This window comes from Gobius niger (assembly GCF_951799975.1).
Source record: "Gobius niger genome assembly, chromosome: 13".
Taxonomy (NCBI): Eukaryota; Metazoa; Chordata; class Actinopteri; order Gobiiformes; family Gobiidae; genus Gobius; species Gobius niger.
Window position 1 is genome coordinate 14,187,329 of NC_136864.1, and position 18,322 is coordinate 14,205,650.

The following is an 18,322-nucleotide window of genomic DNA, read 5'->3' on the forward strand; positions in this document are numbered from 1 at the left end:
TTTTTAGAGAAACTGAAATGTTGAAGTATGTAATGTTATTAATTTGTAGTGCGTATTATTATTTTGTATATCGCTATGATTCGGACTTATTACAAATATAAAGGTCTGCTGATATATGGCTGATGCAAACCCGTGAAACTGCAATACAGGAACTGGCTGTTGTTTTATATGTTATTGAAGAGGGCCATCTTGTGGGAGAGTATAGGTGTTGCATGTTAAATCAGTTTATTTATGCAATATTAGAGAGGCTGAATACAGAGCAATTTATTTGACACGATTCAGTATTTTTAATCCCGATTTAGCAATATCTTAATCTCATCAGCGAGTGAGACCATGGCAGTGATAGACAACGGTTCAGTCTTTCATACAATTCGGTTCACAACCTTTTGTATTAGTGATTTGTCCTCATGACATAAATGTCATGTCATTTTATTTGGCATTCGCTCCAATCTATCTAAAGATGTATTCAAAATCATACAACGTAACGAATGATTAACACAACATTTATTTATTTCCAATACGTCCTACTGCTCGAGTCTAGATCCTACTCACCACAAAAGAACCTGATGCTCAGATTACAAAAGTCCAATATGGCATGAAAAGACAAAAATAATAAAATAAAGAAAAACAGAAGGCATATGGACACTCATACCTGAAATACAGCATATGTTTTGGGAGACACTGTAGGCATTTTTTTTGCAGCGCATACAAAATTTCACCAGGAATCAATAAAAGGTGACACTTTATTTTACCCTTGATACATTGTACCTAACTAAATTTAGTACAATGTAATGGGCTTTGTAACAATGTGTAATAAGTTGTACCTATGGATTAGATACACAATGGAATAATATGTATTTGTAGATTGTAGGGCACATTACATTGTACTAAATTTAGTTAGGTACAATGTATCAAGGTAGTGTAAAATAAAATGATACCTAATAAAATCCCTAATCTAACCCAATTGCACTGATTCAGTGTTTCTTCATACATATACCGGAAGGGCTATTTTCTCCAAATGCATTTCTCTCACATTGTGACAACATCTCCACGTCATGGACTTCACAATATTTTGAAGGGTTTTTCAGAGGGATTATTTAATATCTTATTAATATCTTATTCCTAGCTTCTTCTCTCCCTCTTTTTTCTGGTGAATTAGAATTTTTACAGATTTTCCCACCAACATTTTAAAGATATCCAAAATAATATGAGCAAAATAAAAAAACATTTTTAGATTTTGTCACCGAAACTATAGGCATTGGCCATTTTTATGCATAAAATGTAAAAAAAATATATATAAAAAACATAAATTACAGAGAACTTGCCACACATTCTTCCCCCTCATATTTATATGTGTAATCTACAGCAAATGTTTCCAATTGATATCTCTACATTTGACTTTTCTCCCCCCTATTCACCTGCAGTGTCTGGCCTTAATATATTTGTGGCCTTTTCTCATGTCACTTTGTATTGCATTCCCTACAATGTCGTCTTATCCATTCGTCTTGACCCTCTCCGTACTATCCCTCTGTCAGCAGCCCATTCACTCAAGCTTCCTCTGACTCTTGCATGTTTGTATGAGTAAGACCCCTGGCTTTGTGCATGTGCAGCCCGAGCGTATTGTTGAGTCATTTGTAGCTCTCCGTTTGTCACCACTTTCCGACTTTTTGCATTATCAGAGTCTAAATGGCACCCGAAGGACCCGGCACCGGTCGCACACGCAGACGGACAAGCTTCGTGATTCATGTAAAGTTTCCTCTTAAATGAGACCAGGAAATGAATTAATGCGCTTTGCCATTGTCACCTAAACATTAGCAGTGAGTTAAGAGCATCTCACTGACACATATAGGACATTATGGACATTACGTAAGCTGTGGTCAATGCATATGGTTGAAGTAAGTGAAAATATGCAGCAAATCAAAGTGAGAAATATCCTGCGAAAATCAGTCCTTTTCAAATCAAACATTATAGAACACACAAAGTTGTAAGTGTAATCAGATTTGGGTAATTTATAGCAATATAGAGTGCTATTGCTGGGCTTTAAGCAACATCACAACACAATATTTTTCTATATTGTTGAATAGAAAGGGGGACAGTCAAATATTGTTATTGTGCAATATTGTGTGGTATAGTGAGAAAATGAGCCAAATCATTAATGTAAGTGGTCTGTTTTATCATGTGGCTATTTTACCTTTGTACTGTATAATCTTGCATTTTAGTATTTCAACATTATTTTGTCCTTGATTCAAAGATATTGCGCTTGTGAATTAACCAGTGCTGGCTCTTGGACAAACTGCCTCAAAAGGGTGCAAACAGAGATGCATTACCTCACATTGTAACTTGTGATGCAACTAAACTGAGGGGGGTAACATTTTGAAATGAGGTTGCAATGCCCCCTTTTGCACCCCTGTATATTGTGGCCACTTGAGAATAAAAATGAAAGAACACATTGGCCTAATTACTACTAAAACTACCACTTTCACTATTTATTTTCTAGCAAAAAGGCATTGAGAGCGACACAGTGTAGTCTGTGTGCTACTCATGTGTTATATAAAGCTGCCAAACCGAATATGTAAGAGATTATCTTGCATTAATACCTTAATAATTAATTGTTATGTATGTGAACCATGTCATTGGTTGAACCTGGAATTTGTGTGTAATAAAAATCATGTAAAAGTACAGAATGTTATTCCACCCACACAAGCATGCACACACTGAAAGCCGATCCGAATCACACAGACCACACTCCCTCTGAAATGTTTGGTTTAGAATCTCTTACTATTGTGTAGCCTCAGGAACCATTGCTATTTCCTGCATATATTGGACTGTGTGCACACATTTATTACAATAGAAGACATTAGTGGAGATTAAAGGACCAGCTCACGGATTTAGCGCTTTTCCTCCTGGTCAGACGTTTGAAAAACATCAAGAAAGCAGTGACAAAACCACTTACAATAATGGCCTCAAATGGAAGGGTCGACGGAAGCAACTTGCATTGTAAAAGTCACGGAAATGGCTAAACCTTTATATTTAATTTACTTCTTAAAAGTAAACTTGCCTTTTTTTTTCTAGACCATCAGCCAGTTAGTGAGAAAGGCAATATTCATCATTATCTTTTAGTAAATTATATTATATGTGGTGTTCCCCAGGGACCAGTACTCAGGCCAATTGTTTTGTATTTAACTATGTGTTCTCCATTCATTATATTTCAGTCTATAAAGTGATTACTCTTGAACTACTAGTGAAATGTATTCCCTCTGCAGCACCCAGGCACCCAACTCCAAATCATAGCCAGGCTCTTGATCAGGAAAATCGGTTAAGCATGTTTTATGGTGGATTGTTGACGGACCCTCAATGTAAACCCATGAAAGAGGGAAGCATGAGAACTCTACACACACACATAAAACTTTGTCTATAAACCACCAATAAATACAAGGCAAGATGCATTTTTATTACAGGCAGAAGCACTCACTGTCACTACAGTATTTAGTGTGAATGGTTTTGACCCTTGGCCCGTGCTGCCCAAACGCTGCTTGGTCTGTGGAGATTTTTATGATGTAGCAGGATTTCCTACCAGAGCTGTACAAACAGAGGGTCCCCAGGTCTCCCCTTTCTCCTCCTCTCAAGTTCCTCTGCATTCAAGGCTGTCCCGCTGCAGCTCTCTTACCCTTTGGACCTGGGGCACATTCATTTGTTTGGGTTAGACATTTGACAGAAGCATAGACTGTTTGGATTATGCAGCCTCCAGGTCTCATAGTTACAAGACAAATTTCACAGTTTGTCTGAAATAAAATAAGATTATTTACTGTGGTAATTTAGCATAAATTGGACATGGATTAAAATGTACTTGTATCATGCATGAACAAATGTATAGTTTACGATGACTTTATGGGTTATTTCCCCTTTTCCCTGTTGGAAAACCACTTAAAACGTGCCATTTTATCTGAGAATGCGGTGAGGATACATACATACATGCGTGTGTAAACTGGATGCCATTCCTGACAAACCCTCTTCAATTATTGTGACTGGCATAAACAAGTCCCTCACTAATGTAATGCTTTAAGATATGTTTACCAATAGGCCTGATAAATTTGAGAAAAAAACATATCTAAAAAAAAAAAAAAATGTGTTGACAACGACTGCTATTTCAATTAGATAAGTAGGACAGGGCGATGTGGCCTAAAATCTATATCATGATAAAAAAGAAATATCACATCATAATTGGCAAATTACTTACAAAAGTCCAGCCTTATGCCTATTTGGAAGATGAATGCAAAGACATTTCATTCTTTTTTTTAATTGTGGACAAATTTCCTTGCAAATAAGATCTAGCAATTTACATCCTCCATTTCATTTGACTTTTAAGCACCTCCCCCTGTGTCCGACACAGTCCGTGTTTATGCTGCTCTGATGGAGCTGAGCATAATATAAACTATATCATGTACACAGCGGTATAAAAATTACAATGATATTAAAAAAATATTATTCTGAAGCATTCAAATTTGAAAGAAAAAAATACAAACTACTAAACTAAAAGGCCTCTGAGAATCCCATGCATTTCAGTACAGAGCTATGGAGACTTTGTAATTTGTATGCAGAGAACAATACAGAAGTAATTGCAGCCCTTGTGATTTGTAATGGTGATCCTTCAAAGTGCAGTTTTTAATTAATTGTGATACATGTTGCAGCCCACTACTTACATAAAGTAAATTGTGATAGATCAGAGGATCAGAAAGAAATGTGTGAACCAGCCTCAGCCTGCTGAGCAGTGGGCTGGTATTGGCAGAGTAAGTGAATACATTAGCTCAGACAGACAGGGCCTCCCTCACTTCCTCTGTCTGTGTGGCTCGGTGTGTCCCACTTGGCTTAACACCTCCAGACACAGACAGGATATCCATGTCAGCGCCATTTTCACTCAGACAAACTGACATTTGGGATGAAATGTGGCTTTGAATAATTTCAAATTCTGTTTTCCCCTCTGGAGTACAATGCAAAGTAAATGTATATTTGTGCTATATTCTTGCATTATAGCTCTTCACGATATGGGGTCTCGAAATGTGAAGGTGCAACAATGTGGGTTCTTCCAGAAAAAAACTACTGGTATGAGTTTTTTGTACCTTTTACAAAATAAAGGAACACACACAAGTTATATTTGTTGAAAAAGTAAATGAATAAACCTGTGTATATGAATAAATCATTTGAATTAATATACTATTCCTGCCACCTATTTGCAAGAAAAGAAATCATAATATTGTTGCTATTTACTGTCCTTATTTGTGATATTGCCCAGCCCTGTTGGGACGTCTAGACTTGAACACTTGCACTCTTCATGAGCGACATAGATTCGCCAATCCACCCAAAATCTCCAGAGGCCATTGTTTGTGCACCACCCGCCGGACATTTACCTCTGTGTTTACCTCCGCGGGGCGCTCAGAATAACCTGTCACTCAGCAGCCTCTGTTCGCCCGCTTCCTCCAATGGCGTGACTCGAATGGGGCAGGGGGGCGGGAGCTAAACTTAAACAGGATAAACCCAGGAAAACAAGATGTGACAGAGAGGTGGGCTTCACAAAGGGCCGGAAACACAGAGACATGAAGAACTGAATGGAGAGATGAATCTGAGATAGAGAGGGAAAGAAGGAGAGTGGTGCTAACAGGATAAGAAAATACATGTCATGAAAGAGGCCAAAAATACTTGTCTGTAACTCGGAGCGGCTTTAGAAGTCCGCTTTTAGAATCAAAGAGCGTTTGTGGTGATTATGATATTATTCGATAAACAGCGGTGTCCAGGATAATGACTGCTGAAAGTTAAAGAATAACAAAAGTGACTCAGAGCTTTTAGTTTTTTATCAGAGGAACGGCTTTGATCTTGACTTTGATTAAATAAACAGCTGATAAACAACATGTTAATAACAAAGTAAGGAAAATAAGGTTTAGAGGATGTGTTCATTGTGTTAGTATGAAGCGTTAAAACAATGAGGGCATCTGGGATACAGGTTGAGTCAAGAAGATGAATCGCAGTGAAAGAAACTTGAATGAAAATACACAAATACTTGTAATCGCCCAATATCACAACAAGAGCTGCACCACACATCAAAACAGTGAAGCAAATAACCAATGTAATGCCCAAACAAACGTAATGTCCAAATAATCAGTCAGCAACATGATGGAAAAGAGAAACACATCATTTTCATGGCATTATTGCGTGTTTGAACCAGAAGCCAACAGTTAACTCAATAGCTCTTGTGTGGCAGTGACAGGAGACCTGGTTAGCATGGCGCTGTTGTTCCCACATTTGTTGCACCATAACTGTGTTCTGTAAAGTGGAGGTGCGTGTGACAGAGGAGGAACAGTGAAATGGGTTGAAAGTGGTCTGTCAGCACCAGGCCCTGGCGCTCAGTGAAGCTGGTGTTAGTTTTTAGGAGTTACTGCCAATAGAATGACAGACAGATCTTTGATGCCTTCAACACAACTGTAACACAATATTCAAAAACAATATTGACAGAATAACTGTGGTTTAGGTTTCAAAATTGAGGATTACTTTTTGAAAAGGCATTCATTCAATACTAAAATACGGTTTTACCACATCAACAGGCAACCAAAAACTGCAAAATATGTTGGAAGTGTAAGAAACAAGATCTCAGTATGTAAGAAGGTTTCCTGCTGTATAATATCCCTACTTTATATGAAAATACTGTAACTGTATGAAGCTGAAAAGACCCCCCAACTTAATTATACAAATTATACATGTATATATCATATAGTTACAATAACAACATTTATATCCAATTGAGACAAAATCTTCACAGCTTTCAATGTTAAAATATTTTATCATAAATGTATAATTTAATTCCAAATTTGTGTTTTTTGTTGTTGTTGAAAGTAGGGCTGTTCTTGACGCTAATTCTGCTTCTGACTGGATGAGATACTGATATATATGAAATTTTCAATGTACAAAGCACTACAGACCCGAACTAAAAAAGTAGGTTTTCATTAATCAAGTAGTAAAATAGACTATTTCAATAATCGATTAGTTGTCAATTAATCGATAAGTTGTTTTAGCCCTAGTTGAAAGGCTATTTGCCAAGTAAGGAGAGGTTCCCAAACTTTTCAGGCCAAACGGGACCCCACACTGCAAAATGTGAATGTTTATTTTCTAATTTCCTGCAACAAATCTGGTTTAAAAACATCAATTTTAATGTATTTATTGCCTACAGTATCAGTGTTGTTTTCATAATACGCTGAAATCTTCTTGGGACCATGCCCAGACCTTTATGTTGGTGCTATTGCTATGAAATCCACTTGACCCTAAGGATGTACAAACAGCCAAACTTCACATTCCAGCGGGCGACTGACAGCTTTATCCATTATTCATACAGAAAGTATTTGAGCAGCGACATCAAAGTGAGTCTACAGACCTGATTCAGATCTGACCGGCCTCTGAGTGGAGGGGGTACCACGTTAGCTCAGCCTCTGAGGAGAGACCGGGCCTTCCTCTGGAGCCGTGGGGGAGTGGAGGAATCCACAGGCGAAAACGGAGAGCCTGAGACTGTAAGGACTGGTAATGAAAACTACACTCAATCTGATTACATCGCTGCTACAGTATGTTTACTTTTATATGTTTGGCAAAGAGTGCATTTATTATTGGAAAAAGGCATGTCATTGTGTAAACCATATACATGCACAATATATGTTACTCCTCACAATATTTACACTGTTATAATAAAGGCTTGAATTAATATTTTGCTATAAGCTAATAATGCAGTAATTTTGCAATATCTTGTTTATTTTAATTCTATTTTACATGCACTTAAAGACTTATTTTTTTGTTTCATGTTGCATAATTGCATAATTGCATAAACAACAACACAAATCCTAATTTGTGATTGTACCTCCACTGACAATTATAATAAACCCATTCTAATTCTAATTCTTATAACAGTCAATTATCTTAAGAAACACACTGAAATCAGCCTCGCTCTAGTTTGACAAGGGTCTACTAAGTCCCATTAACTTGTTATAGGAAGCCAAAGAGCAGCTGACCACTTGTTCGTCCCACCTGCTAAGCCACACTCCAGAGCTTCAATGAGCATTTACCTAAATCAGTATTAGACAAACCACAAATGGAGCAACCGGTCTCAGCGACAGCAACACTGAAATGTAAAAAAAAAAAAGACAGATTCTTAGCACTGCTTCTCCAAAAGACACTGAAACGACTAAAATACTGAATAAAACAGGACTGTCACTGGCCTATCAGTAAATACAGTTTATAAATAAATCCCTTGAAGTCCACAAATGGCTCCGAGGCCCAGGAAACTCCAACTTTTTGTGAGCGATGTCATTTCCTCCAGTGTCAGATCGGACCACCTTCAGCCTTGCGTGGTGTCGTCGGGCAGAATGTACCTCATCTGTCATTGGCCGCTGATACTAATGTGGCCCAGATGTGGCTCCCCCAGACCTGCTCGTTTATTCTTTGTTGCCAGAGAAATACAGTGCCCAGAATCCCCCCCCTGTTTATTTGAGTTGTCATGGTGATTGGTGGGATTAAAGCTGGAGGGATCGCGAGCAGGAAGTCAAAAAGGAGACACGTGTAAACCCACTCCTGTACGCATGCATTTGTGCAGTTGCTTTCTGAATCAGAGTCACAATATGCCAAACTTCATGATATGAAAACAACTCCACACATTGTTTCTGGGTTTCCCTTTCCAAGAGGTGCCATGACCAGTTCCAACTCCTTTGTAGACAATATGCACATTAATGTGTCAAAGATTTATTTGTGGCTGATGCTCTTTGATTCAGGAAGGCCATAAAATGCACTGTAGCGCATGTATAACACCTCACTGCTCAAACTTTTCAGGTTCTGACCCCCAAAATATGACAACAACAACTGAGACGTGCACAGTACTGTAAAATGTTATTTGTGTATTGGATGCCACTGATATAAGATACCCCAACATTGTTAGAAAAAGTAGATTCATTATATCTTGAATGCAAAAGGTAAATACATCTTGGCCATTCCTTCATCTATTATATATGTATGTTTTATCAAATAATCTCTATGTCAAATCAACTTAGCAAACTGTGTCAGCAAGTTGTTGATGTGCCCTTAACAAAGCCCATACAACTGTGTAATTTGGACCACCTGTCTCATTTCTATTGAATCGATATGGACCGCCAGTTACTCATGACTCTTGATCTAAACCTGTCACAGCTTAAGACCAAAGCTCTGTATCCAGTGGAAAGTCTGAGGTGGCCTATACTGAACACACACTACGTGCTCTGTCCCGTCCAATTCCAGTATTTACCCGTACACTTTCTCGAAATCAAACTAAACAATCTGGAACGCATGTGAACAGTGACACGCCCGGACCGCTGCACTTCCACTCTCTGAGATAAGTCACATCTAAACAGAACGAAACATGCTCGAAACCAAAAACAACTGTGTGTTTATGGGATGTTTTTCGCTCAAAAAGGAAAACCAAACCCAGCAACAAACAGCTCAAGGCTCACGAACCATGACGTCAGGATGATAAAGCACTCGACAAGGCACTGACCTCAACTGCCTGTCCCCGACTGTAGCTTAAACCAGTGAACCCCCACCCTCATTTCCATAAGGTCCCATGTGGATGTTGTTTCAAAACCTACAAAATAATGGCCAATAAGCATTTATTTTAAACAAATAAACGGGACTTGTGTGTTTTATGCTCCTTTTTTTATAGTCATATGATGAAAACCTTTTAATTTGCTCAAAACGTATTACCTGACCCTCTGACCAAGACAAGACAAAGCTCTGGCTACCCCCATGGAGGCCCACCCCCTGGTTGGGAACTACTGGCTTAAGACACTTAAGCTTCTTGGAGGCAGGTGTCTCCGTGAGTGTGTGTAGTCTAGTGCACTCAGAACATTTTCACTCTTTTATGGACTTATTTAGCATTTGAGGACCCTACTGCTTCATTTGCCTGCCATCTAGAGAAGTGGTTCTTAACTTGTGGGGCGGTGTCCCAGAGCCATAATCAGTGCTTTGTGAGGGATCCCCAGAGAACATACTTTATCTATACTGAAAAGGTGTGGAAACATACCGTAGTTTATCACAATAGTGTTTTGATCATGATAGCATGTTCGATTCTTAAAACTGTACGGATTTTTATGGGTTTAATGCTACTTTTACAGACTCTTTACAGTTGCAAATGTATGGCTATACAAAGTGTTTCTTTGAGACAGGTGAAATTTGTCAAATATAGGGAGAAGCTAAATGACATATTTGATCCATTAATTCACAAATAACTAATCGATAAAAAAACAACAACATGTTGCCATTGTGGAGAGTGCCGATATTTGCTCATCAACACACACACATGATAAAGCGTGTATCAGTCGTGTGTGTTGATAGGCTAATATCGGCACCCTCCACAATGGCGTACTGTAGGCCTAATTTGTTCATGTGGAAGAGCCTCATACACTGGACTAATCTATTTCTGTTTCCTGCAAGTTCTGTTTCGCTTTCGACCACCAATGATATGATGGTGCTAATGTTTTGCAGATGACACAAATAAGGTCAGGGATCAACAGCTCATTCTGATCACTTACATTCAGTCGAGTGCTCTTTGGATGGTTTGAATCAGTGCCCTATGACTCCATTCTGCATTCCATCACCCTCGAGCACTGAAGAATCTAGACAAGTCTGATTTTTTTTTTTTTTGCTTATTAAAAATATTATACATTATAAAAATGACTGATATTTTGACAGCATAAAGAGCAACAGAGTGTGTGAAATAGTAGCCAATACAGAAGCCCAGAACAACGGTAGGAAAGCATTAAGGCCTATTTGCATATAGAAAAATAAAAAATATTTGGTATTTTATTGGCATTAAATTATTGAGATAGAGAGCTTATTATGGCTGATAAATTGACATGGTTAGTGCAGCAGCGAGCGGGCGGGCCAGGCCTCTTGGGTGGGGGCGATGGGAGGCGCGCGCCCACTAGCGCAACACACTCACACACACAGCCGCTTTAAAAGTAAAGTGACCAAGGCAAAATCTCACATAACCTACTTCAGTTTGTGGGAGCGCACTGGACTTAACGCTGAGGTCACTGCGAGGTGCCGGTCCCTTGGCGCTTCTGTGGGACAAAACATTTGTCTTACGGGGATGAACTGAAGAGGCGCAAAGATGTTCAACTCGGTCACCAACAGCACGGTAAGAGAGAAAGAAATGTTTGGCAGGGAGCAGCATTGCTTTTAGTTTCTCTTAAGGGAAAAATCAATACAACATTTGGAAGTTAGGCTACATAAATGTAAGCAATCCTAATTAGATCTGTCTATGATATCCAACACAACATTTAGGCTAATTAATAGCCTACGACAATAGGGCCGAATTTGTTACACACCCTGCATATCAGTGCATAAGGCTATTACGGTGTATTGACTAAGAAATAGCCTCATGCGACTAAAATGTCCCATAGGCCTATAGGCCAAATAGCTATGTTTTGTTGTATGTTAAATAGCATATTCATATCAGGCTAAATCATTTTGTAATTTTGGGCTTTCCTTTGAAAATAGCTATACATATGCATTCTGTAAGACGAAGGCCAATAGACCACAGTGAACTGCCTGTTGATTGCGCACACCTGCTGCATAATCAGGTCCGATCACGCTCAGGTGCGCAATGCGCAAAGTTTGTCCCAGTGTCAACAAGTGTGTCAATGTCAAATCATTCTTAATGTTTAAGGTTTACTAAACATGGAAGTTATACAATTTGTATGCCTTCTGCAGGAATGACAAAAAGAGGGGGAAAAAAGAAAGAAAAAACCCAAAACAATAAAATAGGCCTAATGTTGTCGAACAATTTAAGGCGGCCCTACCAGGAAGTGTTGTCTTGGTAACATGTAGCCGCGAGGAAGGACCGCTTCAGCGCATCAGTCCAGAGTGTAGACCGCAGCCTTGACTTGGTCCAGACCTGTGTGTCACGGGAGACAATGGCCGAGTTACAAGAGTTGGACGACGTTTTTTCCCTGCAACAGCAAGAAGATAGTCTTTTGCTCGACACAGTAGGTGCAAAATTGGAGAAAAGAAAAACAACAAAGTAAACCTATCCTACACGTGGTAGGATGGAGGAAGACAGTTTAAAGTGCAAAAACTAATAGGCTACTATACATTTTTTTAGTTAGCTTGGTTTGCTAGCTTCAGGCAGAGGTACAGATAAAACTTCTGATAATATAATTTTTAACAGAACTCCTCGGGCGCGGAGGATATTTTTGAGGAGGACTCGTACTCTCCTTTGTCCTTGTCGTCCAGCTGCTCCTCTTCTGCCCTCGCAGTGTCCTCTGTGCGGGAAAACCCTGTGTGCACCTCCTGCGGATTGGACATAGTGGACAGATACCTGCTCAAGGTAACCCTCAACCATGGGAATAATGCAACAATCCACAGATGGGCCTAATAATTCCTCAAGAATTCAAAGCAAAAATAATGTGTTTTTTCCCCATAATCTCAAAATTATTTTAAGCTTGTTTAGTTTGCTTCCACTGTATTTAACTGGTAATTCCATTAGTTAACCCAATGTGTTATTCAGTAGTATTATGTGATAATGTGATAACATTTTTATCTGTGCAGGAACATTGTACTTTATTTTTTCTTTAGATAAATGATTGGTGCTGGCATGTGCGCTGCCTCTCATGCAGTGTGTGCAACACATCACTGGGGCGTCACGTGAGCTGCTACATCAAAGACAAACAAGTTTTCTGCAAACTTGACTACTTCAGGTGGGTCTGGCGTGTTCTGGCATTTTTGCAGGTGATATTGTTTGAAACGCACTCACAATTCACAAATTGCTGTGGCCGTTTATTTAATCTCATAATCAACTTCTGAAAAACCCTGTGTTGAATATACCGCTTGTATCTTCTTAGGCGGTATGGGACACGCTGTGCCCGCTGCGGCCGCAACATTAACTCAAGTGATTGGGTGAGACGAGCTCGGGGCAGCACTTTCCACCTGGCCTGTTTCTCCTGCACATCCTGTAAGCGGCAGCTATCCACAGGAGAGGAGTGTGGGCTGCTGGAGAACAGGATCTTCTGTCGCACTCATTACAACATCATGATGGACAATATGAAGCGCACCAGAGAAAATGGTGAGACAGAAATATACAAATGGGCGTAATGTAGTGTAAATAACTGAACAACCTAACAAACCCCTGTTTGCTGAAAGAGAAAGTCCAAGCAGAAGAAGAGCTGTCTGACAAGGATGGCTCGACCTCGGTGCCCAGACCTGCTAAAAGAGCCAGGACGAGTTTCACTGTTGACCAGTTACAGGTAGGATTTATGGTCTCTTTGAATATACTACAGACCAAGACTAATGACTATTTTGGAAAGAAAACATGCATATATAGTGCAAATGTGGAACAAACCCAGTAGATTTCTGTTCATGTCTACATTTTACAGAAAACCCTCATGGCTTTGTTTTGATTTGTAAGACTTGTGAGTGAGTTCTATTTAATTTGTAGATAATGCAAAACCAGTTTGCCAAAGACAACAACCCTGATGCCCAGACTCTGCAGACGCTGGCCGAGCAGACTGGTCTCAGCCGCAGAGTTATACAGGTACTTAAGGATTAAATCTCTTACATTTTATCTTTGTTCATGGGTGTATGGTGGTAATTTACTATTGTAGCCAATTCAGCCAATGCCTTTCATTATGTATCCTTTCTGACTACACTACACATTTACATACATGCATAAAGGCGTTTTTGGTGATTTGTGTATGGATTCTTATTTTTGTGTATATTAGGTTTGGTTTCAAAACTGCAGAGCTCGTCAGAAGAAACATGTCGGTCCACCTCCTGCTGCCTCCACTCTGATGACGTCTCTGGGTCCAAGTCCTCTGACCCCTCCTCTGATGGATGATCTGCAGTACAGCACATACCTGTCTTCAGACATTCCACTACTCACTACTCTCACCTATGTAGATGGTAAATATTCACTCGGTACTTTCACATAATTACAATTTCTTTGGCAAAACCCTTTTTTATTTATTTTTTGTTTCCCTTAAGTTCCTAATCCAGATCCGCTGTTGCTGCAGCCGCTGATCTCCCACTCTTTGTCACAGCTGCCAGTCAGCCACGCTTAATCCAACTCTCACACACAAGATAGACATTTGAGTAATTCCAAAAGAAGCCTCAAAATCTTTTGAATATGAATCACATTGAATTTCAGTTTTGAACTCACAATATTATTTCAACTGCATATTTATTACTGTATGTGTTTACTAATGTCAAGTCAAATATGGCTTCATATTTATGTATTTTTGTAAGCTATTTAATTTATTTTGAAAATGATATGTATAATGAAATTAGGCACTTTAATGGAAAGTGAAGAACATTTATTTTGAAGTTATATATATATTTTTGTACTTCATGGACTGTGTTGAGAATAGCAACTTGTAGACATGTAGATTGTGGCATCTGTCATTGTGACTGTCAATAACAGTCCTTTTTCTTTATTTTTTTTTTAAAACCCTAGCTTGTTGTTTCTACTGGTGTTCTCAGGACGACTACCTGAGATGAGCCTGGTAGGTGTATAAGCCAAAAGACATTAAGTGCATGATTGTTAAAAAAAAAGAAAAAAGGGAGAAATAACTTAAATGAACAAGTTAAAACAGATGAGAAATAAAGATTAGAAAAGAAAGACATGTACTTGTGTTGTCCTGCTGCTTTGCCCTGAGCATCCTTCGTCACTACCAATACGTACAGATGAAACTCGGAAAATTTAGAACGATATAAAAAGCTAATTTCTGTAATTCAGCTTAATGTGAAACTATATGTTCCACCAGCATACACATATTCCATTGTGTATGTAACCTGTAAGTACAAGTTCTTACACATTGTTACATAGCACATTACATTGTATGTAATATGGCAAGTACAATGTATCAAGGGTAGTGTAAAATAAAGTGTTACCCCCAACTACCTTTTGAGGCTTTCTCTCCTTATGGAGTGTGTTAATGATGGGTTTCTGCACAACTGTCGGGTCAGCAGTCTTCCCCGTGATGGTGAATTCTACTGAACCAGACTGAGAGACCAGGGACCCTTTGCAGGTGTTTTTGATTCATTAGCTGATGAAAGGCTGACACTTTGAGCTACAGTATTTTCCCTTTTCACAATATTCTAATCTTCATGCAAAGTGAGATATATCAAGCCTTTAATTGTTAAAATTTTAATATTATGGCTCACAGCTTGTAAACCCCCTAAATAAAACATCTCAGATAATTAGAATATGTTGAAAATGGACTGTGAGCCGTAATCATCACAATTATAACAAAGGCTTGAAATATGCCACTTTGCATGTCATGAGTCTATATCATAAATTAGTTTTGCATTTTAAGTTGTACTACAGAAATAAATGAACTTTTTCACGATATTCCCGAGTTTCGCCTGTAAATGCACTACCCGTATTTCCCCATGGTCTATTATTTCCCCTAAAGCTGGCACCATCTGCTGGTCATTATTTGTGCTGCAGGTCGAAGGCTTGGCTAAAAGAAGAAGGAGATAAAACAACTTTTAATTCGAACTGTTGGATGAATTAATAAGAATGTGCAAACGCGCTGGAATAAGAATAAAATATGAAACTGATCTGTCTGTTCTTTTTGTAATGAACACAGCATTTCCACAATGTTTGCATGTAACATAATGGTTGTTGTAACAGCTTTTTTTAAATATATTTATTTATTTATTTTAATTAACTTCTTTTGCATTACATCTTGTTGTATTACATTCCGTTGTTGTAACAGCGGAAAAAGGGAAGGCCGTTTCTCAATACTCAAGAACACAAGTACGTTCTCGTGTGCTCGGCAAGTATGTACTTGCTGAGCACACGAGAAGTATGGACTTGGGGAGAACGGGAGAACGCATAACAGTTAGACGTATTGGAACAGTGCTCGTGTACTCGGGGCTTTCAACCAGCTGAGCTGTCACTTTCACCTGCGTGCGTTTAACTCCTCGGGAGAACGGCAAGAGGAGAAAAAACATATTTGCGGTATATGCATATGTAGTATATATATATATATATATATATATATATATATATATATATATATATATATACTACATATATATATATACTACATATATATTTATATGTAGTATATATATATATGTAGTATATATATATATATGTAGTATATATATATATATATGTAGTATATATATATATATATATAAATGAACATGTTAATTTTGTATTTTCTACTATATTTTTAGAGACTTCAAACAATCAAGTTAAGCTATTTCTAATAGAAGAACAAACCTTACAATAGCCTCATTATTGCAAATGTGCTTTGCACTAAATGTGTAGTTTGGTTCTGGGCTTTGTCCTCCTGCTGGTGCTGGTGCCCTCTCAGCCTGTGGAAGCTTCAGCCATGGCAGGAGATCGACAATATCACCATCAAAATTAATATTAACACTGCAATATTCACATGGGTACACCAAGGACGAATTAAAAAAGAAAAAAAAGGGGATGCCATTTGTTTCATGAAGTAATGTAAATGTAATCTCAAATTCAGAGCGAACTCAGAGAAAACTGTTCACACTGACGTTAATGGAACAAACCACTTTGTAATGATTGTAAACAAAGATATTACTCAAACATTGTTCATAAAATAATTAACTGAACAACATTCAGTCACATTTCAAGGTTTAATGAAACCGCATTTGATCAAAAATACATTTTATTGATCCATTGAAGATAGTACAGTTATTGCAGAGGAACAGGCGTAAATGTGTCAGTTCTGCTCATGTTATTTGTCTTCAGAAACATCTGCAGATTCAGACGGCCTGTCTGAAGTCTCAGATATACGTATGAGGAGCTGGTCTCCAGGTCCTGCTGAGCACCTTGAGCTGGAGCCGTTTACCCAGACTCCACTGCAGCCTGTACAAACCCCTGTGCACCACTGCTGACCATCGCCACAAAAAAAAAAGCCTACAGCATGCACGAGAGGATGAACTACTCTTGGTCCAAGGCTCAATGAAAGAATCAAATCACTTTGTGGCTCACATCCCTTTCACACCTTTTTTATTCAAGTAAATTGTAATAATTCACTTTATAGTCAATTATAAAAGAGGTGAATGAAAATGAAATGTGAAATAGGAACCAGCCTGTGCCAGGTGTATTTCAATTCTGGATGATCATATGATAAGATGCTACTTTCAGTCACTACACTGTGATTGTAATCTGCGTAAGCGTGTAGAGCAGGGAGTGGACAGACGTCCAGTGGAATCTGGTGGTTACAACCACAGGTCAGAGCTGCTGGTGCATCCACAAAGCAGGAGACAACATTCTGCTACAGAGAGAAGAGAACAAAAGAAGTATGAGAAACAACAAACATCATGTCCCTGTAAAAGAGCAGAGTGTAATGTAGAGCTGCATTTATGTTTCCTACATCAAACACATCAGTTTATGACAAACCTGTCCATTGCTGAACACCCAACTCTTCACAATGAGAAGATCCTCAATTCTCCATCCAGACACTTTCCTCACACCGTCCGCCCGGCAGCAGCAAGTGGCCCCTGCAATAACATCAACATTAGACACAAATCAAAAAGTGTTTTGTGATACAGACCAATAAACGCTTCTAAGTTCAAGAGGCACGTTGTAGATGGAGCAGCTTCCTGCCTACGGCACAGTTTCTATTTAAAATATATAAAGAATAAATATTAATTGTAGTAATGAACCAAGTACTTTCAGCACGACGCCTCACGTAACTGGAACCTTTTAACCTACACCTGAACAGAGCACATTTTCTCCAGTTTGGCTATACCCAAATCGAAAACTTTCTTGAAAAAAGCATGAAAACGCAACAAAAAGTTATCAAATAAAGTCACAAAAGAGTCAATCACAACAAGGTGATAAGTGCAGGAAAAAAGGGTAGGTCTCAGCTTTTCAATGAGGCGTTACTCTGGCCTATAGGCTGTGGGCCCGAGTCCAGAAGCTTTTAGATTTGGGTAAAACTGAACTGCAAAAAGTGCGCTTGTTAAGGTGGTAAGAGGTTAAAAACACATGAATAGAATGTTCATCTAATGTTATGTTAATAAGAACCTCCCAGAAATGTTTTAACGTTACATTTTGATCATATAAAGTTCCTTGAACCTGAAAACATTTATCTACAGTTTAAGTTCACAAGGCAACACTCATTCGTGAACAGTGCTCAGGCTTTGGCCTTACCTTTCTCTCCTATAATTCATGGAGGACCACAGAGAGAGGACGGTAGTCACGCTGCAGCAGAATCAGGAGATGACAGGACAGTCCTGCAGCTGAAGACCGGCCGTAATTCCTTGAAAATGG

General features: G+C 38.7%; 1 protein-coding gene across 1 annotated transcript; it reads left to right on the plus strand.

The window, feature by feature from the left end:
- Window positions 1-11,075: 11,075 nt before the first annotated feature.
- Window positions 11,076-14,161, plus strand: LOC306973322 (LIM/homeobox protein Lhx8-like). The gene is made up of 8 exons (XM_079570227.1): window positions 11,076-11,194; window positions 12,227-12,385; window positions 12,634-12,755; window positions 12,900-13,120; window positions 13,198-13,301; window positions 13,493-13,588; window positions 13,776-13,956; window positions 14,038-14,161. Exons 1-8 carry the CDS (start codon window positions 11,168-11,170, stop codon window positions 14,112-14,114), a joined length of 987 nt encoding a protein of 328 aa, XP_079426353.1. The 5' UTR covers window positions 11,076-11,167; the 3' UTR covers window positions 14,115-14,161.
- Window positions 14,162-18,322: the final 4,161 nt, after the last annotated feature.